We start from the raw sequence: 24,478 nt of genomic DNA, 5'->3' as shown, positions 1-24,478 counted from the left end.
TTTGCCATTGAGCTAAACTTTGTTTCCCTATTTGCCATTTCCGCCCGTCTGATAGAATAATAGTAGTAGAGAGTAGATGAAATGACCATTTTACCCTCGGTATAAACTCCCGTTACCTCTCCCATCTGCCCCAAATCGATTGGGTGAGAGCAGGGGCGCCCCGCGCCCAGGCGGCAGCGGATCGTGCGCCCCCCTTCCCCAACGCGCACATGCCCCGCCATGGCCTCCAGATTCGGCCAAGCTCGAGGAGATCGCCATGGCCGCCGAGGAAGGGAAGTGGGGGCCGCAGCCTTCACCGCTGACAAGATCCGGTGCTGCGGCCGCGGTGCACAGTGACAGGCGGCGTGGCGACCTCGGGCCCACCATCGTCGCCGTGCCCGCCGCCACATCTGATGCCCCCCTGCGTGGAGCTGCAGCTTCGGGAGGATGGAGCAGGGGCCGCGGCAGCGGCCGCCGCGCGCGCCCTCCCCTGCTGGCCACGCCGCCGCGGCCGGCGCTGCTGGCCCCGCCGCGCGCGCCCGCCCCTGCCGGCCACGCCGCGCTCCCGCCCGCGGGCCGTGGCATCGCGCTCGAACCTCGGCCGCCCACAGCCCTAGACGGCGCGGAGTTCGGCCTCCCGCCATGCGTCGTGCATCCGCCGTGCGCCCGGAGCTCGGCCTCCCATCTTCCGCCGTGCGCCCGGAGCTCATGGCCGCCGCGCGCCGTGCATCCGCCCCGCCATGGTCGCACAAGCCCCCTTGCGCCTGCGTCTGCGACTGGCCCTCTTCGTCGTCGCCCTTGCCGTCCTTCCTATCGCTCCCCTTGTCCTTGGCCTCTCTGCTCGTCTCCTTGTCGGCACTGCGCGGCCGCTTCTCTGCCGTGTCCGTGTTGGCGGGCGCGCCGTCGCTGCTATCCCTGATGACCGCCGCCGCCGTGGTCGCCGACCGGCCTTCCGGGCGCTCAGCGCCACCGGCTTGCACAGCGGCGGCTGCGGGGATGACGACCGCTGCTAGGGCTCCTGGCTCCAGAGCTGCACGGACCGGAGCCAGTCGGGCGTCGCCTGCTACTTATTCGTGGCCTCCGGCGGCGGTGGCGGCGGCGGCGTCCTCCCTCTTCCCGGCACCGGCGCCGCTCTCGTGCTCCTCGAAGGAGAGGGAGAGGGAGAGGCTGGGCTTGAGCGGCATGAGCTCCACAAGCGCGAGCAGGTAGTCGCAGCATCGGTGGCGGCGCCCCGAGCGCGGCGGGTCCATCTCGGGCTCCTGCGCCGTGTTGCCATCGAGAGAGTTTGTACCGAAGGTAAAATTGTCATTTCATCTGCTCTCTATCACTGTTATTCTAACAGACGGACGGAAATGGCAAATAGGGAAATGAAGTTTAGCTCAATGGCAAATAGGGAAAGAAAACTTTCTCAATGGCAAATAGAAAAACACTATAAATTTTGATGGCAAATAAGGAATTTTCTCTTTCTACTGCTGGGTCGTTGGAGAACCCCATTCCAACTAGTCTCCACGACCTAATCTCAGCCCAAGAAATTCCAAACCACGCTCAAGCAAATCCAAGCCCAGGACACAAATTACATCCATCTCGGGAACCAGTGCGCCGCTCCCCGCGCCGCTCGCTGCACCGGGTCCAGCAGCTCCCGAGCCACCCGCGCGTCGCGCCGCCGCAGCCGCACCCGGCCCACCGCTGCACCGCCCCTGCTCTGAGTGTCGCGCGCACCCCCTCCTTCCTCTGTTCTCACGGCGGCGGCGGAGAAGCAAAGGTCGCCGCCCGTTTCCATCATCGCGGTTGCGCCTCTAGCTCTACTCCTCCTCGCGCTTCCTTGATGCGGCGCGGGAGGCCTATCCCGCGTCGTCGTCCACCAGGGTTCGGGCGAGGGGCGGGGGCCAGGGAGGAGGGAATGGCGGTGGCTGGAGCAAGAGGAGGAGGGGAGGGCGAGGAGCTGCTGCTCGCCTCCTCCGTGCCGTGGAGGCCGGGGACGAAGGGGGCGGCGGCTTGTGCGTGGGGGAGCTGCCTTGGCGGCTCAACTTTGAGGGGTTCCACCTCCCGAAGGCGGAGCAGGATAAGCCGGCGCGCTGGCTACACGACTGCCTCGGCATGCTAGGTCTGTCTTGCCTGTCCGATGAATGCTCTCGCCAGCGATTGCTACTAGCTCCGTCACGGTTTCTACTTTCTATATGCATGTGTGTTTGGGCGGTACTAGTACAGGATTTTGGTTCGTTTGTTGATCACTTGATCTAGACCAATGTTTGACTAACAGCTCAGTGGTCATTGTCAATTCATACTCAATTTGTCCTATTTGACTCGGTGATTTATTAAGGTAATCAAGGAGATGGTGTACGAATAGAAATTTCCTGTCCGTGCAGTAGGTACTCCACATATTTTTTCTGTTGAAATAGTAGAATTTTCATCCTAGTTGGCTGATAAGAGCCACTAGATTGGGTCAGAAGAGTAAGAAAATTATGGGATGATGTATGCTTGTTGGGCGTTGGTATCATGGTATGCAACTATGTATGGTATGTATACTCTTTTAAGTATTCTGATGCCATGAACTTGATTGAGAATGTTGGCGAGCTTTATTAGTGTGTGCTTGTGTTCAAGTATTCAAAATTGAGCTTATTTTACTTGGAAAGTCGGTAAGAGAGAGATCCATCATACTTCGGAACCACTGCATGTTGATTTTTCTTTAATTGGATTCATTTGCACATTGACTCCTTGTTGAAAATCCTGGTTCTATTTTCTGTTGAAATTGCCTTTCCCTTTTGTAATTGAAAAAAAAATCCTAGTTCTATTTTCTGTTAAAATTGCTTTACCTTGTTTGCAATTGGTTGAAGAAGTCAAAGGTAAACTTACGAACTATTTGACTGAAAATCCTACTCCAGCTTAGCATTTTGCCATTTTGGATTTGAATGTGCTCACTAGATTTATATTTGTTCCATTTGATTATATGTTTTCTTTTCACCTTTCTATTGTTTGTCTCTTTGAGAATTTTTGGAAGGTTTGGGAATTTGTATTTTCTAAAAATCATACATTCCATGACCTGAAATCTGGAAACCATTAATCAGCATTTCGGTTCTCATTGTTTACATAAGGAAAAAGATTGTGTATGGATGGTGGAAGTTCATATTTTTTATGTGCAAATAGTTCACACACAAATGAAATTCAACGAATTGGTTCCTTTGATGCATTTGCATATGTTGCTATTTGCTCGATGAATATTATTCTTGTGGATTGAGTTTCTCTGAGACTAATGTTGTACAATGATTTTGTTGGTATAGTTCATCTCCTAATGCTCCATTTTTAACTCTTACCTACAGCTCAAGGCCCCGCTGATGATGTTGCAGAATACTACCAACAACAGTCTGAATTGCTGGAATGTTTTAATGAAATGGATACACCGACAGACCATGGTTTTCTTTCTGGAACGTATAAGGTTTGTTGTGTACTCTTCCTCTGATTGTGACATGGAAAAAGGAAAGAGAAAACACTTCCTTGCGGATAAAATGTGTAGCATTTTTTTCTTTCCAAATGAAGCAATTTCTTTTTCACATGTAGATTATCCTACTTCCTACTTGCAGGAATAACCTGAGAGAGTTGCCCAAAAAAGAGACATGGGCCAACCGATTATCTAACATTGCAAACATGATTCTTTTTGCAGCAAAAGTTTATGCCTCAGTAAGGAGTGGCTCCCTAGCTATTATTACTTCCATCTTCGATTCTCTACTCGACTTGTTATCTGGGTTTATATTATGGTTTACTGCCTTTTCCATGCAAACACCAAACCCATACAGATACATAATCGGTAGAAGGCGCATGCAACCTCTTGTTAGTTGCACATTAAGTATCTACTTTTATTTCCTGCATTTGATTCTGTTTGAATAGAATGATCAATGATTGAAGTATTTTCATTGTATGTTGCTTTCTTCAATAGTCCTTGTGTATTCTTGCTAGAAATGATGTGTGCCACAAATATTAATTCAGCAAAATGAATTAGCACAAAATGCAAAAGGAAAAAAAGGAAAAGTACTTACAACTGAATAACAAATGGATAGAAGAAATGACCCTCTATTTCCTATTCAGGTCTTTAACATTCATTCTTGGGAGACTGAACGGTAGGGCACAATTATGCTCATATATGATGTTATTTATGTGAAGTAGAATTTCAATTGGTCCTGTTACACTATTACTTGCAAAGTTTAAGTTATGCCAAAATTGACACCTCTAGCAAAAATTTTAGCAAAATTCCACATTGAACAATCTTGGACAACACCGGAATTTCAGCACGAACGCTCAGCTGGCAGTTTGAGGCTTTTAGCCTTATAGCCAAAATCACAGTTTCAACATGTTTGATGGAACTTTTTACCTTTTACCTTTTTTCATCAGATTTACTGTAAAATTGAGTTTTTTTAATTGTCCACAGTTGCTAATTTATCTTTTTGACAACTTTACCACAACATATGATGCAGATAATACTAGTTTTCGCTTCTATCGTGGCTATGCTTGTCCTTCAAACTATCATAGAATCTATACGCTCACTGGTGTCCAATGTAAGTCCACTTCTCGTGCTTATTCTATCGGTGCACTTCTGCTTGTCCCAGACTCATTCTCGCTGGCTATCTGGCACAATTAACATAGCAAATGAATCAAGCAATCAGTTTCTGTATGTACAGTGGTTATCTAATAGCAATTTTTACTTCTGAATAGTTTCTGTAACTGGTACTGCTGGTATCGAATATTTTTGCTTTCCAGAGAGATCAGTTCTGCTTGAGAAAAGAACAGGCAAAGTGGTTTTTTGATATTATGCTCACAGTGACACCGGTGAAGCTTCTTCTGGTTATATATTGCCAAACATTCACCAATGAAATAGTGAAGGCCTATGCACAGGATCAATTTTTGATGTCATCACCAACATTATTGGGCTTGTGGCTGCACTTCTTGCTAATTATGTTCAAGGCTGGATTGACCCTGTTGGAGCTATCCATTAGGGTGGCTGTTTTTTTTACGTTGGTTCGCCAAACCTAAAACAACCCTCCTCCTTTACCCGGGCTTGGGACCGGCTATGTTGAGACGACTCAAGAAACATGAACAGTGGTGACACAACAATCAAAAGATAACGAGATCGCCCATAGTATTTAAACCCAGGATTTATCTTGTGTTATCAGGTACTAGCATTATACTAACTGTGAAGCTAGTAAATGATGATCTCCATTAAGTCTGAACTGCACGTTTGAACATCAGCGCAGGCATTTGCTGATCACCCAAACAATTCTTATTCCTCTTGCAGTGGTTAACATTGAAGAGGTGACCTTGAAGTTTTCATAACGGCATTGACAAATTCGGCCATGGACTTGATCAATATGTGCATGTGGTGGTCATGATAAGGGAGACAACTCACAAGGTTAATTAATTAGTACAATGCATGCTCTATTAGTAGCAAAAGAAATTTTGAACCCTAAGTCTCCACTTTTCTTTTTTGATAATATAAGTCTCCACTTTCAGATCCGAAGTGGACAAAAGCCAGGCAGATCCTCTGGTTTGCTTTCGCAACAAAATTTAACAGAGTATTAAGTCTTCCAGTCTGCTCTTAGCCATCAGATAATATTTTAAAAGAACTGCTTATACCAACATCGTTGGTTGCTAACGTAAGGATACTAATGTAACAACACTTTAGCACTACCTCCCCCATGAAATAGATGTTATGGAATGCTGGGATCAAGCTGCTATTTTTTCATACTCAGTGGATTTGTGAGGGTGGTAAAATAGGCCTTTTCCTCTCTCTTTTTTATTCAACTTTTTTTACTTCACTTTAAGCTCCTGTACAATTCCCTTTTCTTTTTTTTATACTAGTATATTTCTACCACAGTAGGATTTTTTTTTGAACCAACCACAGCAGGATTCCCCCTACCCTTCTCGCTAAAAAGGGGGGAAATATGACATGTTTAAAGTTATATGTCTTGTTCTTTTACAGCTCGATCTACACGATCAGAACATGGTCGATTACGATGATGGAAAACTTCCACTCCCTGGTCGGCCAGTCAGCGCCACCGGAATTTCTCCAGAAGCTCACATACCTCTGCTGGAACCTATGCCTTCCTCCACCTCTACTGAGTTCACCCACCAAGCCCGAGCATGCCTGGTTTCCTGGCATATAGCAGTGTCAAATCCAGTGAACTTCAGAATGATTTCAGAGTCTGAGACACTAATGGGATCAGCGCAGCTTGAGAATCCTGGGTGTTATGAGCGGTGAGGCAGATCACAACTCGCAAGTGATCTGTGACAGTAGGGTGTGATTCAGCTGTGCATATTCTATTTGATTGCCTGATGAGCTTTAGCAGGAAGTTACTACTGGTGGGTAATCAACTACAGAGAGTTGATAGGCGCCTTAGACGTGTTGTATATGGATCTTGTGCCTTAAGTTATCATTACTGCCTCCAGTGCTTGCAATTTTAGATTCATGCACTCTGCCTGATCCTCCGGGCCTTGTTGTGTCATCATTCCTGAGAAGTGTACAGGGCACAGCAATCAACTAGGTCGTTCTGCTTGATACTTGTCACTCTTGTTCCTGTTTGAAATGTGCGTCTGGTCGTAATGGCACCGGGAGCAGGTAAGTTGTGATAGATATTATCCAGACATCCTGTCTCACTTATAATTTGGGTGCCTCTTTTAGGGTGAAAATTTTCATGTTCTTCGCTGCGGAAGATTTATCCTAATAGATGAGTCAAACTGTCTGTGCAAATTTGTACGAGCCTCTTTCCCTGCCTGTTTGGCTTACTTCTGTTTGTACTTGCTTTAGACTTGATTGATTTTCCTATAGCGCTTTATAGAAGCCAGATGAATTGAGTCACGCCAAAAGAACTAACATCACATACATATATGAAAAGTTGACATTGCAACTGTTTATTTTTAAATGTTTTTGTTTCCTAGTACCACCAATATTGATTATTTTTGCTCCAGGGTGATGAATTCCACTTGTCAAAAAGAGCAGGAATAGTGGGTTCTGGGTATTATGCACTCAGTAACATTGGTGAAGCTTCTCCTGGCCATAGATTGTCGTTCAGTCACCAATGAAATTGTGAAGGACTATACAGGACCACTTTTTTGACTTCATCATCATTAACGTTAAGTGGCCGCACTTCTTGCCAACTAGGTCCAAGAATGGATTGATCCAGTTGATGCTATCATTGTAAGTAAAAATTATCTGATCCCTATTTACTTCTGTAACTGTAATATGCCATGAACTACTCTAGTACTTTCATTGATGTTAGATTACAATAACCGAGTTGCTTAGAGCCTTTAATTCATGTATTTAATTAATACTACAGATAAACAAACAACCATGTGATGTGCATGGTGTAGGCATCTAAATTTAATAACTCCCATGACAAAACAGTTCCTCAAGAAATTTCTCCAGATACAGTGATCAAACGACAAAGAAGTATTTATTTCATAAACTTACATGGTTACAACATCTTTTCATAAGATGCACTAGAACAGTTGGGCCCTTTATTAATTTGAGTCTGACATAAGCAGAACACAACTACAAAGAAACTAAAACAATCCCACAACTTCAAACAAGAAAGGATGATGGGCTCCAACTTCAGATGGAGTTGATGTAGTAATTAGGGGTTGGCATTGCCGTACCCAGATCCAGAACCTTGGCCACCACCTCCCCCACCATTTTGACTGCTCCCGGTGCCACCACCATTGCCATTAGCATTTGCACCTGCATAACTAGGTCCAAACCAATACCGGTTGGAGTAGCTAGAACCAGATCCAGTGCCACTACCAGACCCTTGCGCACTAGATCCCCAAGAACCTCCAGCTTGTCCTCCTCCACCACCACCACCTGTACCACCAGCACTGGAAGATTCTCCATAACCAGAATACGGTCCTTGATTATATGTACCAGAGCCTGATCCTGACCCGGACCCTCCACCATAACCAGACCCACCGTATTGGCTAGTTCCACCACCTCCACCACCCCCTCCAGCAGTTGCGTGGACACCACTTGAACTGCTCTCACCTTCGCCGGTGCCAGACCCAGACCCTGATCCGGCACCATTCACATATCCTCCACCCCCTCCCCCTCCTGTGCCTGTTCCATCAGCACTAGAGTATCTCGCCACCCTCACGGCATTGGCTAACCCCATGCTCATGAGGACAACAAAACCCAGTGCTATTAGCTTGGTGCCTGCCATTGTGACTTGTGAGCTACTAGTGACTAGTGAGTATGGGTTGTGATGAGTTCCAAGTGAAGGCTGCATGGGTATTTATAGATCTCGAGGCCATTGCATGCGGTGGTTCTTTTATCTTAATAGCATGCACGTTAGCTGTAGTGGTGATCCGAAAGGAGACCAAGTGGAGGCTTTTAAAGGCCACTGTATTAATGGAGCTTCTTGACTTGACCATTAACCACATGCTAGTCGCGAAGTGGCAACTTGTCTTCGTGCTAGGTGTACTTGCTCTCTCCTCTCTAGATGCTTTGCTAAGTCTTAGCTTCTTAATTAAATTCATCTCCATAGATTATCACTGGCGCAAAGTTTTAGCATTTGGATACTATCGTTTGTGTCTTGAAGGCCCATTGAAACTAAACCTAACTGTTTGCTCCGTTCTAAGTAGGTAATTTGTATGTATTCTTCATCTCAATGGTGAGGTTATCCATATAATTATTAGTGTTTTCGTACTTGTCACTGCTACAACTTATGTGAAAGGTTTTGGTGACCTGAACTGCTTTGTCTAACAGTTGAGCTAGGTCCAGGCCCATAACCCGTTGCTTGGAATTTACTGAAAATGTCTGTATCTTCTTGATGTGTGCCTATATAGAGTTCTTGGACAATTAATACTGAACTGACAAAGATAATACTAATAACTTCCAATCTGTAACAAATATCTAATTTCATTCGACCTGAGAACAAAGTGTCTTACTTTGAAGGACTATATGCCCTCTTTGGAACATGAAAATCGTTCTTCGCTTCTACGGGAGATAAATTGTTTTCGGTGAAATACCTGCAAAATTCATGTTTGCTACAATAGACTAATAAATGAATGCTCATGACTTTTGCATATTGCTTACATATACATTTGACCGTACTCCAGCGCTGAGAAACGTGAACTGGTGGCACGACAGTCAAAAGATATTGAGATCACTGCAGTAATTGAACCCACAATTTATTTTTATTATACTAACAGCTAGTAAACGACAGCCTGTATTAACTCTTTAACTGCATGTTTGAAGATCAACACAAGCATCAGCTGTTCACCCGAACAATTCTATTCCACTTGCAGTAGTTGACATTGCAGAGGTGACCTCGAGGTTTTCATAACGACTTTGACAAAGTCAGATGTGGACTTCAGAACTATATGCATGTGGTGATACGATAAGGTTGGCAGCTTACAATGTTAATTAATTAGTACAGTGCAAACTGTATTAATAGCAAAAGAGATTTTGAACAAGTATCCACTTGAAGTAATTGTATCACAGTGAACAAAAGGCAGGCAGATCGTCTGGTTCACCATAGCAACCACATTTAACGGAATTAAATCTTGGAATCCCCTCTTAGCCGTCAGATAATGTTGTAAAAGAAAATACTCCATACCATTTAGTGCTAACGTATAAAAAATTTAGTACTACCTCCCTTCCGAAATAGATATCATCTTGGAATGCGGGGATACTGCTCCTATTCTGTTCATACATGCATTGTCGGTTGCTTAATTACTCTGAAATGACACTGGGTGAGTTGATTTCATTGGTCTAATTCAATTGCAACACACATTATTGGCAACTTAACATAAACCATTGGCTGGTATATGTGAGGTCCATGGGCCAATGGCCCACAGTTGGCTTGCTTTGATGCAAATGGCATAGTGCACACACAGATTGATTTCAGGATCAATTTAATTAATCGTAGGTTTCTTTTCTGGTTTTAGAATTGGTAAATGAAGGTACATGATACAAACGGTGGTTATGTGCATCGATAACAACAACAACAACATAGTCTTTTTTCCCAAGTAAGTTGGGGTAGGCTAGAGATGAAACCCGAAAGAAATAAGTTTAAGGATCAGGCACATTGATAGCTAGTCTCCAAGCACTCATATCCAAAGCTATCTCTTTAGAGATATTCCAATCCTTAAGGTCTCTCTTAACCGACTCATCCCACGTCAGTTTAGGTCTACTTCTACCCCTCTTTACATTATCGACCCGCTCAAGAACCCCATTACGCACCGGCGCCTCAAGAGACCTTCGAAGTAACAAATAAATAAAGACAGGTTTCATTTGGAAGTAACAAAAATAGCTAACAAAGCTGCTCTCCTTGGAAGAAAGGATTGACTGATGTCATTCTGCTTCATCGTATGACAGTAAAGGCAGCTGATGGTTCAATTAGCTTGGTTAATTTTCCTCTCATTGTCTTACAGCTTGTTTTATAAGTGACCTCAAGCCCCTACACAGTTCCCCTTTTTCTTTCCTACTTAATATATTTTTACCACAGCATGTTTTCCTGTTGTTTTTCTTGCTCGAAAAATTAAGAAAAAATCCTTTGCTCTTTTGCAGCTCGCAAACTGCACTATCAGGACAACACTCCAAAATGGTGAGGCAAATCGACCCATTACCGGCTTACACATTGGGTTCCCCACTACATCGTCCTTCCCCTGCGATAGGCGTAGGCCCATGACGCCATGACATCGGCGAGGCCCTGCAGGAGAAGGGTTCTTTTTTCAAAAATATATGCCGGTTTGGAAAAATTACGAAAAGGGGGCTTGTCACCCGGTGGGGGCAGGGGCGGGGGCGATAGGGATGTGCGACAGGGACCTATATGTAAAATATGTAAAGAGCGTAGGTGACAGAGATCTATATATAAAAAAAATAATTACATGATGGCAGATGGAGCCGGTCGCCCGACTAAGGGGGCCGGTCGCCCGTTCAAAAGGCGACAGGGTATCGGGTGGCGGGGGTGCAGTGTCGTGCTACTGTGGCGAGCTGAGACAGGTGTTGTCACATCTGCCGCTCCAATCCATCCATCCATCAGAGGCTGCTGCTGCTACGTGGCCTCGTGATCTTTTTTACTGCGTGGCAGGGGCAGCAGAGCAGACGCTGGGACTTTCCTGTGACCGTTGGAGACGAGATGAATGTGCCTTGCATTACACACAGGCTGCGGTAATAATAATAATGGAAAAAACGGGCTGTGGTGAGTGGTGTGGAGCCAGGCTGCCCGTGCACTTTACCTAGGCGCCCTGAAACATCTTCGGTCTAAAGGACAAGAATCGAAGAGACTGTGAAGAAATTCAATACACCGGTTGAACCGATGTTAAGGAAAAGACACACGCCGGTGTAATTATCCAGAAGCTGGAAACTGAAGATACACTCACCGGTTAAACCGACGCTGAGAAAATCATATACATCGGTGCATTGACTTGGAGCAGACCAGGCAAGGTTTTCACACCGGTTGAACCGACGCTGAAGAAATTGCATACGTCGGTGCATTAACTTGGAACAGTGGTTGAACCGACGCTAAAGAAGTTGCATACGTCGGTGCATTGACAGATGAAGACAGAGGAAATTCTATACACCGGATGAACCGACGATTGGGTCTTGGTGAACGTCGGTGCAGTTGTCCAGAGAGTTGGTTTTCAGAGTTCAAAGGGCAACTACATTCACCGGTTAAATCGATGTAGCATCGGTTGATTGCCTGTACATGTAACGGCTAGTTTTTGAGGCAGGCAGTTTTAGTATTACCGGTTAAACCGACGATGGCTTTGGAGGTACGTCGGATTAACCGGCGTTAAGTGTTTTTCTGGCAGCTTTTCTCCAACGGCTATATTTGCTTGGGCTGCCTATATATACCCCCAAGGCCGGGTCATTTGAGGTTGCTGGAGACCATACAAGCATACAAGAGTAAAAGATCATCTCCAACCATCCTAGAGCTTCATTATACATCATATAGGCTTAAGCACACTTGTGAGAGTGCTTAGTGCTTGTAATAGGGATTAGTTCTTGCGAGAGCTCCCTTGAGAGAAGCCTTGCTGCGGCAAGCAACTTGTGATCCGTCGTGTGACCCTCCGTCTTGGTGTGGAGTGGCAACGACACTTTGTGCGGGGGAAGAGGAGGCCCCCTCCTTGGTGGAGAAGCTCCGTAGTGGATTTCGGCCGGGTGACCGAGAGAGACGGTGGCGGTACACGAGACTTAGTGTCTTGTGGGCACTTGCCTTTGCTTGCCGGCATCGCCTTGGTGGCGTAGTGCAAGATGTGATCGGAAGAGCCTCGGTGTCCCGTGGACGTAGGCGTTTGTGCCGAACCACGTTACATGACCGTGTCTACTCGGGAGTTTGCATCCCTCTTGCACTTACCTCTTTACTTATCGTATTACGCTTCCGCATTTACTCTATCTTGCATGCCTTTACTTTCCTAGTTAGTTTGATTAGGATTGGCTATAGGTTGCAAGTTTTTAGGGGTAAGTAGAGAGTAGCATAGATAAACCTTAGTCATAACTAGCATGTGTAGGACGTGTTAGGTTTATATTATGCAAGTAGTTTGAGCCCTAGGACAAAAAGCGATTAGCGACCCTATTCACCCCCTCCCCCTCTAGGGTCGGACACCCCGGTGATCCTTACAAGACGCCTTATAAATATCCGCCTCGGTTAATAATCGATTTTCTGAGGCAGACTCTTATAAAGGTCCGCCTCGGTTAATAGTCCAAACCCATACAAAGCCCATATGAGCCCAGTTAGGGTTGACAGACCAAACCTAACTTTCATTCCCCTCCCTCCCCACCTGACGCCCCTGCACTCTCCTTTCTCCCTCCGCCGCACTTTCCTCTCCCCCTCCACACTCTCCCCCCTCTCTCCTGAGCCCGACATCAGCCTCTGTCGCGCGCCCGCCTTCGGCCCCTGACGGTGGCGACACGGAGCCCGCGGGGCGTCGGCCCGCAGAGGCGGAGGCTTGCAGCGGCGGCGGCACGGCGCGGTGTGGGGGCGCGTGCGGGGCCCTTGGCGGCGGCGGATCCGGCTCACCCTACTAATGGTTTGGAAACCAAATCAAAATCACACCAACCTATTTCATTATTAATATATTTTAGAAACCAAACCAACTCCATCCACTTGCTATTCCACCAAAATCAACCCAAACTACTTGCTTCTTCTTTCAAAGCAATCCAAACCAATAGTTTCAACCAAACAAACCGATTTCGAACTATTACATCAAATTCCCTCCAACTAGTTTAGTGGCTTCGCTCTTGGCATGGGCCCACGTGTAGTTCTAGTCACACTGCTTTGCACAAATTAGCTGACAGTCATACTGAGTTATCTCCAACAAGTTTCAATCAATTTTGACAAAATTTTATAATGTGAACTCGAGGTTTTATTTCTAGGATCCGGCTCTTGATGTGAGGCCCACGTGCAGTTCTAGCCACACTGCTTTGCACAGAGTAGCTGCCAGTCATACTAAGTCATCTCCAACAAGTTTCAGTCAATTCTGATAAAATTTTATAGTGTGAATGCGAGGTTTTATTTCTAGGATCCGGCTCTTGACGTGGGGCCCACGTATAGTTCTAGCCACACTGCTGTGCACAGAGTAGCTGCCAGTCATACTTAGTCATCTCCAAGTTTCAGTCAATTTCGATAAAATTTTATAGTGTGAACGCGAAGTTTTATTTCTAGGGTCCAACTCTTGACGTGGGGCCCACCTATAGTTCTAACCACACTGCTTTGCACAGAGTAGATGCCAGTCATAGTGAGTCATCTCAAACAAGTTTTAGTCAATTTTGATAAAATTTTATAGTGTGAACTTGAGATTTTATTTCTAGAGTCTGGCTCTTAACGTGGGGCCCACGTGTAGTTCTAGCCATACTTCTTTGCACAAAGTAGCTGCCAGTTATACTGAGTCATATTCGATAAATTTCAATCAAATTCAAATATTTTATGGTGTGAATGTGAGATTTTTAGGCTTAGGGTCCATATATATTATTTTGCATAAAGTTCCATTTCAACCCACTCCAACCCATCTCAACCCGCATTTACATAAAACCCGCTCCATCCCAACCCATTAGCTAATACAACACAGTTTAACCCACCAATTACAATTCCCATCAAAATCCAACCCAAAAAGCCCATTTCAACCCAAACCATTAGCAGGGTAAGATCCGGCGTCATCCCCTCTCCCCCTCCTCCCCGGATTCGGCGGGCGAGCGGCGGCGGCGCGGCCAGGGAGGTCGGATCCAGCGGCGCGGCGGTGGGACGTGATGGCGGGGAGGCCAGATCCGGCACCATCCCTCCTCCTCCTCCTCCCCGGATCCGGTGGGCGAGCGGTGGCGGTGCGGCCAGGGAGGCCGGATCCGGCGGCACGGTGGGACGCAACGGCGGGGAGGACGGATCCGGCGCCTTCCCCTCTCCTCCTCCTCCCCGGATCCGGCGGTGGCGAGGTCAGAGACGAGCGTGGCGGCGGCCGGCGGAGCAGCTCCACCGTCGATGGGCTTGGCGGGTCCGTGGACAGGCTCGCCGGGCTTGCCCATGGATTTTTTTGTTTTTTTATTTACTGAGGCGGGCATCAAACCATCTAAGTAAATATGGCATTTACCTTGATGATGGGTCCGAGGCGGCTATGGTTGCCGGCCTCGAAAAACACATTCCCACCGCCTCGGAAAATGAATTTTGTAGTAGTGTCATGCAATTTCTCTTAATACAGTACCAAATGACGGATGAGTATAGATAAATTGACATGGTTATTACAACATCTTTCCATGAGCTGAATGCTACATTACTAGAACAATTGGACCCTTTATTAATTTGATTGTAACAAAAGCATCACAAACATACAAAGAAATCGAAATTCCACAACATCAAACAATAAAGGACAGTGGAGTCTAAGTTTCGATTGACTTGATACAGAAATTAGGGGTTTGCATTGCCATACCTTGAACCCGTCCCCGACCCTCCACCATTACCATACCCACCATATTGGCTAGTTACACGCCCTCTAATACTTGTGTGGACACCACTTGTACTGCTCTCACCTGAGCCGGCGACGGACCCAGACCCTGAACCCGCACGATTCACATATCCGCCACCCCATCCTCCTCCTGTTCCCGTCCCATCAGCACTAGAGTATCTCGCCACCCTCGCAGCATTGGCTAACCCCATGCTCATGAGGACAATGAAACCCAGTGCCATGACCTTGTTGCTAGCCATTGTGACTTGTGATCTACTACTAGTGAGCATGGGTTGCGGTGAGTTCCAATGAATGTTGCGGTATTTGTAGTGCTTCAGGCCACGCAGTGGTTCTTTATCTTAATAGGATGCATGTTAGTTAACGGCCGGTACCAGCTAGTGTTCCCATAATTGATCAACTGGTGGAAGGATGCTTCTTGACTTGACCATTAACCACAAGTAGCGAAGTAGTTGCAACTTACAACTCGTCTTCACGCTACTACTTGTGCTCTCCTGTCTAGATGCTCCGCTAAGTTCTTCAATAAAGTCATCACCATCGATTATCATTGGTGCAATGTTTTAGCATTTTATATGATCATTGGTGTATAGAAGTCCCAATGCAATGAAACTAAATTGTATTTGCTTCTTTCTAAGTAGGCAGTTTGTGCCAGAGATAGATCTTCGGGTACCCACAAGGAAGATACCTGCAATGAAGGAAGTAGTCGGACTCCAATTAGGATTTTCTATAATCCTCCTAGGACTCTACCTTGTAATCCTACTAAGACTCCTATCTTATAACCGACTAGTATCCCATCCCCTAGAGTATATAAAGGAGGGCGGGTTACCTAGATTGGTAGGCTCCTCAGAGAACCAACCCAAGCCTAAACTAGGGCAATACAATACCAAAGCATAGGGCGCAATATACAAACCTCAAACAGTACGCTACTGTGGTGGCCTGAATCTGTCTAATAAATCTGTGTCTTGTGTCCTCGTGTTTACCTTCAAGTTCCAGATTCAACCACTCCTCACCAAATAATCTCCTACCTAGAATATCCCTAGGTAGGCTGACAGTAAAAACACTTTGTTCGTATTCTTTGTCTAAATGGTGAAGTTGTCCTATAATTATTACCGTTTCCCATACTAAGGGGTTTTTTTTGTGATCAGGCATTAGTATTATACTGGCATCAAAGCTAGCAGTAAACATCGACTTGTATTAACTTTAACTGCTGATCACCCGAATTCTATTACTCTTGCAGCGGTCAACATTGCAGAGATGTCCTTAAGGTTTTCATAAAGCAACTTGCCGATTCAGATGGGAACTCGACAACCATATGCATGTGGTAATCATGATAAGGAGGCAGGTCACATGTTAATTAATTTACGTAGTGAGACTTACCAATTCGGATGGGATCTTGAGAACTATATGTCTATATACATGTGGTAATCATGATAAGTAAGCAGGTCACAATGTTAATTAATTAGTACAATGCAACCTGTATTAGTTGCAAAATTAATCTTGAACCCATCCACTTGCAGTAGTTGGATCGAAGTGGGCAAGGCAGGCAGATCGTGTGGTACATATTAGCAATAACACCCCTTTTACATATTGTTTTCTACTAGTACCCTTTTATTGTTCGGATATATACTAGGAGTATCATACTACTATTATTTGAACATAATTAGTTATTCCGAATTTACTATTTCTTGATTATTATATTAGATAAGTATTACCATTAGATTACCATTAGATCATCATAAAAATCTAAGGGTCTATGTTCTTTTTTCACATCAACGTGGTAATTATAGATCCGCTCATCAAATGTGCCGGCTTATTTTAACACTCTCTCTTATTAAAATAATGGATAAATGTAGAAGATATAGATAGGCTACACTTACTTGCCATCAGAGTAACTGTAACATAAGACAACACATTTTATTTGGAAGCTTCAAGATTGGTTTGCAATTTACGACAAAGAGAAAAGACCCAGCTTCTCTTCTAGGATGGAAGGATTTACCTCTTACATGTAACTTCAGGCTTTGCTTCATGCCCTTAATTTTTACGATGCACAATACCCTCTGCCTCGGGCGCTTCCTTTTCTTTTAGTTCACAAACAGCTCACTAAGCCCCTGTACGGCTGAACCAGTCCTTTTTTCTTTTTATTTTCTCAAAAGAATTTTCTTCCCTTTTTATACCAGTATGTATGCAAGCAAGAGTGCAAGAAAGGGCCCCTCGAGAGGCCCACGACATCGCCCAGGCCCTGCAGAGAACCTATCGAACTTTGGCAGGCCTTCGTCCACCTCGACTACGAGTTCACCTCACCTGGCTCACCAGCCCGACTGCCCGAGCACATGCGCGGGCGATAACACATACTACCAGTACTAGGATAGTAGTAGCTGGCTGAAATCCAGTGAGGTTTGCATAACTTCAGAGCTTGCACAGGCACAACAATGTTCCCAGACGCAGATTGCAAGCGAGTACTAGGACGTGAGCCCTGACAACAGTCTGGGGTTCAGTCCTGCATTTTTTATTTCAATTCATTGCCTGCTGAGCTTTAGCAGGAAGTTACTGCTGGTGGGTAATCTACTGCAGAGACTCGGTAGCCGTTGTGGTATATGGATCTTGTGCCTGAACTTACTATTCATGTATGCTGCCTAATCCTCCGAGCCTTGCTCTGTCATCATCCCAAAGAACACATCAACCAACCAGGCCATTCTGTTTGGATACTTGTCACTGTTTAATTTGTTCCCTTGGAAATGTGAGATCCTGGTTGTTCATGTGGATTGACTGTCAACAGCTATAGTAGAGCAAGACTGCCAGTCGGCCAGAAAAGAAACTATTCCCCACATCCTCTGCCTGTTTGGCATACTTTATGTTTGTACCTGCATCAGACTTGACTGTTGACTGTATACGTAGAAAGCCAGATGAACTGTCATGAGCGCTTTTCTGGGCATAACATACAAATGCTCGAGGAAAGGGAAGAAAGCTCAAAGCCGCATCTACAAGTGGCTTTGTTACTTGTTAGTGCCACTGTTATATATCCAGTACGGCAGAACTCATTCGGTTAAGCTAGGAATAATCTCCCCCTTTCAGAGCCTCCGTAAGCATTTGATAACTATGTGATAAGCATGGTGTAGGCATCTAAGCTTAAAAAATCCCAAGATAAAACAGTTTTCTCATGAACTTTATCCAGACATAGTGATAATGACAGAAGTATTATTATTATCATTAACCTGACAAGTTTACAACTTCTCATAAGCTGCACCTTAAAGTAGGCTGCGTTTACTAGAAACGTTGGGCCCTTTATTAATTTGATTCTAACAAAAGCATAACACAAGTACAAAGAAACCAAAGCAATCCCACGACTACAAACAAGAAAGTACGATGGGCTCCAACTTCAGATGGAGTTGATGTCGTAATCAGGGGTTGGCATTGCCGTACCCAGATCTAGAACCTTGGCCACCACCTCTCCCACCATTTTGACTGCTGCCAGTGCCACCACCATTGCCATTAGCATTTGCACCTGCATAACTAGGTCCATACCAATACCGGTCGGAGTAGCTAGAACCACATCCAGTGCCACTACTAGATCCTTGCGCACTAGATCCCCAATAACCTCCAGCTTGTCCTCCTCCTCCACCGCCACCTGTACCACCAGCACTGGAAGATTATCCATAACCAGAATACGGTCCTTGGTTATAACCAGACCCACCGTATTGGCTAGTTCCACCACCTCCACCACCCCCCTCCAGCAGTTGCGTGGACACCACTTGAACTGCTCTCACCATCGCTGGTGCCGGATCCTAACCCTGATCCGGCACCATTCACATATCCTCCACCCCCTCCCCCTCCTGTGCCTGTTCCATCAGCACTAGAGTATCTTGCCACCCTCACGGCATTGGCTAACCCCATGCTCATGAGGACAACAAAACCTAGTGCTATTACCTTGGTGCCTGCCATTGTGAGCTACTAGTGACTAGTGAGTATGGGTTGGGATGAGTTCCAAGTGAAGGATGCATGGGTATTTATAGATCTCGAGGCCATTGCATGTCGTGGTTCTTTATCTTAATAGCATGCATATTAGGGTAGTGGCACTCCCATGCATGGAGCCTATGGAGACCAAGCGGAGGCTTAATTTAAAGGCTGCTGGAATTAATGGAGCTTCTTGACTTGACGATTAACCAATTGCAAGTAGCGAAGTGTGGTCGTAGTAATTTACAACTGGTCTTCACACACTTGTTAATTATGCTCTAGTGCCTCCCTAGCTAGATGCTCTGCTAAGTCCCAGCTTCTGAGAAGCCCATCTTCCATAGGTTATCAATGGCGCAAAGGTTTAGCATTTGATATGAGTATTGGTGTCTAAAAGGCCCTTTGAAACTAAACCGAACTGTTTGCTCCGTTCTAACATAAGTATGCAGTATATTTGTATTCTTCGTCTCAATGGTGAAGTTATTTGTTACCGTTTTTTCGTACTTCTTGTCACTGCTACTAAATATGTGAAAGGTTTTATTGTCTGAATTGCTTTGTGTAATAGTTCGTTGAGAGCTGGGTCAAGGTCCATAACCTGTTGCTTGGAATTTACTTAAAATGTCATATCTCTCCTTGATGTGTTCTTGGAAAAGTACGATACCGGGGTGACAAGGATAGTAGTAGTAACTTCCAATCGATTTGTAAGGAAATTTCCAACTTAAACTGATATGAGAGCAAAGTGTCTTCCTTTAATTTGAAGGGTTATTAGTGGCAGTAGTGGATCACCCTCTATCAAACATGATTTTTTTCTTGACTTCTACATGAGACAAATTGGAAGAAATATATCTGCGAATTCGATCAGCACACGCAAGGGAACCGTAGACAGGTAAATGACTCATATATCAATGCTTGTGACTTTGCATTGCACATACTGGCATGCAGTTAACCATAAACTTACATGGTTACATCTTTTTATAAGATGCACCTTAAACTAGACTGCTAGTGTTACTAGAACAGTTGGGCCCTTTATTAGTTTGATTCTGACATAAGCAAAACAAGATTACAAAGAAACCAAAACAAACCCACGACTTCAAACAAGAAAGGATGACGGGCTCCAACTTCAGATGGATTAGATGTAGTAATCAGGGGTTGGCATTGCCGTACCCAGATCCAGAACCTTGGCCACCACCTCCCCCACCATTTTGACTGCTCCCGGTGCCACCACCATTGCCATTAGCATTTGCACCTGCATAACTAGGTCCATACCAATACCGGTTGGAGTAGCTAGAACCAGATCCAGTGCCACTACCAGACCCTTGCGCACTAGATCCCCAAGAACCTCCAGCTTGCCCTCCTCCTCCACCACCACCTGTACCACCAGCACTAGAAGATTCTCCATAACCAGAATACGGTCCTTGATTATATGTACCGGACCCAGACCCAGACCCAGACCCCGACCCTCCACCGTAACCAGACCCACCATATTGGCTAGTTCCACCACCTCCACCACCCCCTCCACCAGTTGCGTGGACACCACTTGAACTGCTCTCTCCTTCGCCGGTGCCGGACCCGGCCCCTGATCCGGCACCATTCACATATCCTCCACCCCCTCCCCCTCCTGTGCCTGTTCCATCAGCACTAGAGTATCTCGCCACCCTCACGGCATTGGCTAATCCTATGCTCATGAGGACAACAAAACCCAGTGCTACTAGCTTGGTGCCTGCCATTGTGACTTGTGAGCTACTAGTGACTAGTGATTATGGGTTGTGATGAGTTCTAAGTGAAGGCTGCATGGGCATTTATAGATCTCGAGGCCATTGCATGCGGTGGTTCTTTTATCTCAATAGCATGCACGTTAGCTGTAGTGGTGTTCCGAAAGGAGACCAAGTGGAGGCTTTTAAAGGCCACTGTATATTAATGTAGCTTCTTGACTTGACCATTAACCACATGCTAGTCGCGAAGTGGCAACTTGTCCTCGTGCTAGTTGTACTTGTTGCTCTCTCCTGTCTAGATGCTTTGCTAAGTCTTACTCCCTCCTTCCCCGTTTATAAGGCATGGTGGAACATGACACGGTCTTCTAAATAACACTTTGACCATTTATTTATCATATATTATATCACTTTTGATTATAAACTTATAATCATTGTAAAATATATTTGATTATGAATCCAATCATATGAAATTTGCATTATAAAAATAAAAATTTAATAGTCAAATTATTGGTCAAAGATGACAAGGTTTGAATCTTGATATACGTGTATGCCTTATAAACAGGGAAGGAGGGAGTAGCTTCTTAAATTCATCTCTACAGATTATCACTGGCGCAAAGTTTTAGCATTTATTGGATACTATCGTTTGTGTCTTGAAGGCCCATTGAAACTAAACCTAACTGTTTGCTCCGTTCTAAGCTGGTAATTTGTATGTACTCTTCATCTCAATGGTGAGGTTATCCATATAATTATTAGTGTTTTCGTACTTGTCACTGCTACAACTTATGTGAAAGGTTTTGGTGATCTGAACTGCTGTGTCTAACAATTGAGCTAGGTCCAGGTCCATAACATGTTGCTTGGAATTTACTGAAAATGTCTGTATCTTCTTGATGTGCTCCTATATAGAGTTCTTGGACAATTAATACTGAAATGACAAAGATAATACTAATAACTTCCAATCTGTAACAAATATCAAATTTCATTCAACCTGAGAACAAAGTGTCTTACTTTGAAGGACTATATGCCCTCTTTGGAACATGAAAATCGTTCTTCGCTTCTACAGGAGATAAATTGTTTTCGGTGAAATACCTGCAAAATTCATGTTTGCTACAATAGACTAATAAATGAATGCTCATGACTTTTGTATATTGCTTACATATACATTTGACCATACTCTCCAGCACTGAGAAACGTGAACTGGTATTTTTGAACCCACAGTTTATTTTTGTTATACTAACAGCTAGTAATAAACGACGGCCCGTATTAACTCTTAACTGCATGTTTGAAGATCAACACAGGCATCCGCTGTTCACCTGAACAATTCTATTCCACTTGCAGTAGTTGACATTGCAGAGGTGACCTCGAGGTTTTCATGGCGACCTTGACAAAGTCAGATGTGGACTTCAGAACTATATGCATGCGGTGATACGATACGGTTGGCAGCTTACATTGTTAATTAATTAGTACAGTGCAAGTTGCATTAGTAGCAAAAGAGATTTTGAACCTAAGTATCCACTTGAATTAATTGGATCACAGTGGACAAAAGGCAGGCAGTTCGTCTGGTTCACCATAGCCAGAACATTTAACAGAATTAAATCTTGGAATCCCCTCTTAGCCGTCAGATAATGTTGTAAAAGAAAATACTCCATACCATTTAGTGCTAGCGTATAAAAAATTTAGTACTACCTCCCTTTCGAAATAGATATCATCTTGGAATGCGGGGATCCTGCTTCTATTCTGTTCATACATGCATTGTCGGTTGCTTAATTACTATATAATGACACTGGGTGAGTTTTTTTTTGGGTGGCTGGGTGAGTTGATTTCATTGGTCTAATTCAATTGCAACACACAATAGTGGCAGCTTAACATAAAACATTGGCTGGTCTATGTGAGGTCCATGGGCCAATGGCCCATAGTTGGCTTGCTTTGATGCAAATGGCATAGTGCACACAAAGATTGATTTCAGGATCAATTCAATTAATCGTAGGTTTCTTTTCTGGTTTTAGAATTGGTAAATGAAGGTACATGATACAAACGGTGGCTATGTGCATCGATAACAACTGCAACAAATAAAGACATGTTTCATTTGGAAGTAACAAAAATAGCTGATAAAGCTGCTCTCCTTGGAAGAAAGGATTGACTGATGTCATTCTGCTTCATGGTATTACAGTAAAGGCAACTGATGGTTCAATTAGCTTGGTCAATTTTCCTCTCATTGTCTTACAGCTTGTTTTATAGGTGACCTCAAGCCCCTACACAGTTCCCCTTTTTTTTCTTTCCTAATTAATATATTTTTACCACAACATGGTTTCCTGTTGTTTTTCTTGCTCAAAAAAGAAGGAAAAAAATCCTTTGCTCTTTTGCAGCTCGCAAACTACACTATCAGGACGTGGTCATCCACCGAGCTGGAAATCGCCCACACTCCAAAATTGTGAGGCAAATCGAACCATTAGGTCCATTACCGGCTTACACATTGGGTTCCCACTACTTCGTTGAGGTGGACATTGTCCTTCCCCTGTGAATGCGATAGGCGTAGGCCCATGAGGCCATGACATCGGCGAGGCCCTGCAGGAGAAGCGCCTGCCTGAAATCGAGCGGGCCTTCAGCCACCTCGACAAGTTCACCCACCAGCCCAAGCAGTTGAAATCCATTGCGGAGCGATCCGAGGCTACAGCAGCTTGAGTATGCTCGGTTTCTAAATTATAAGACAATTTTGGAGAGTCAAAATAATTTCAAGTTTGATCAAAATTATAGAAAAAATATAAAAATTTATGATATCAAATTGATATACTATAAAAATATAACTAATAAATTTTTTTTATGATACTTAGTTTATATAATAAATATCATTATTTTATTATATAAATTTGGTCAAATATAAAAAATTTTGACTCTTCAAGATTGTTGGCATGCCTTATAATTTGGAACGGAGGGAGTACGTGTTTTGGGCGCCGAAGCATATTGCCGTGAGTACGTGACAGCAGGATGTGATTCAGCCGTGCATATTTTATTTGATTGCCTGCTAATCTTTAGCAGCAAGTTACCGCTAGTGGATAGTCAACTACAGAGTTTAGGCGTTAATCCGGAAGTAATTACTAGTATTTTTTTAAAAAAACTCAACCGGGTGAGTTAGGGCAATATCAACTGTATTTTATTAGGAGGAAGTAACTGGCTTTCCGATCAAGAAAACTCTCAAACCCTGACCGCGCAAGCGAGGGTGATTTTTTTCTCTATCCACAGGTGGAAATTCGACCCACCCACCCAGAATAGTATATCATTTGCTGCAATTTTAGATTAATGTACGCTTCCTGATCATCCGAGCCTTGTTCTATCACCTTTCCAGCAAAGCGTACAAGGTAAAACAATCAGCCAGGCCATTCTGCCGGATACTTGTCGGCCTGTCGCTCTTGTTCTCGTTTGAAATGAGAGATCTGGACTGTTTTGTTCGCACTCATCATACTCTATTTTCATCCTCTAAACAGAATATTTTGTTCTGGTCATCGATATTCTCTCTTCTATACCACTTTCTCCCGCATCTAACATACTTTATATCTCATCCTCTATACCAAATACTCTATATTTTATTCAACCATCTCTAACTACCATCTCTTTTTTTCTCCCCTCCTCTTCTTTCTTTTCTTTTCTTTTCTTTTCTTTTTTCTCCTTTTTCTCTTTCTCTCTTTTTCTCTCTTTTTTTTTCCTTTTTCCCTTTTCCCTGGCTCTCTCCTCCTCTCCTCATTTTCTCCCCCGCCTCTCCCCTCTCCTTATTTTCTCCTCCACCCCTGCTCTCTGCTCTATCCTTCTCCACATTTCTATAACATAAGAGCATCTCCAAGAGTTCCTAATATTTTCTCCCCCAAAACTTCTTATTTGTCAACTCTCCAAATAAGTATGAGAAGGCAAAAAAA

The 24,478-nt window shown here is 44.5% G+C and overlaps 2 protein-coding genes and 2 pseudogenes across 2 annotated transcripts; 2 read left to right on the top strand and 2 right to left on the bottom strand.

The window, feature by feature from the left end:
• The first annotated feature begins 1,524 nt into the window (after positions 1 to 1,524).
• LOC120698427 lies at positions 1,525 to 4,377 on the top strand (annotated as a pseudogene).
• On the top strand, positions 3,583 to 23,252 carry LOC120700735 (annotated as a pseudogene).
• LOC120698428 (putative glycine-rich cell wall structural protein 1) lies at positions 7,392 to 8,231 on the bottom strand. Its single transcript, XM_039982027.1, has one exon. It carries the CDS (start codon positions 8,175 to 8,177, stop codon positions 7,599 to 7,601), a length of 579 nt encoding a protein of 192 aa, XP_039837961.1. The 5' UTR covers positions 8,178 to 8,231; the 3' UTR covers positions 7,392 to 7,598.
• On the bottom strand, positions 19,736 to 20,642 carry LOC120698429 (putative glycine-rich cell wall structural protein 1). Its single transcript, XM_039982028.1, has one exon. The coding sequence runs from the start codon at positions 20,586 to 20,588 to the stop codon at positions 20,004 to 20,006; it is 585 nt and encodes a 194-aa protein (XP_039837962.1). The 5' UTR covers positions 20,589 to 20,642; the 3' UTR covers positions 19,736 to 20,003.
• Positions 23,253 to 24,478: the final 1,226 nt, after the last annotated feature.

The sequence above is a fragment of the Panicum virgatum genome, chromosome 3K (genome assembly GCF_016808335.1).
Source record: "Panicum virgatum strain AP13 chromosome 3K, P.virgatum_v5, whole genome shotgun sequence".
NCBI classification, from domain to species: Eukaryota; Viridiplantae; Streptophyta; class Magnoliopsida; order Poales; family Poaceae; genus Panicum; species Panicum virgatum.
This window is presented reverse-complemented; position numbering and strand designations above follow the sequence as displayed.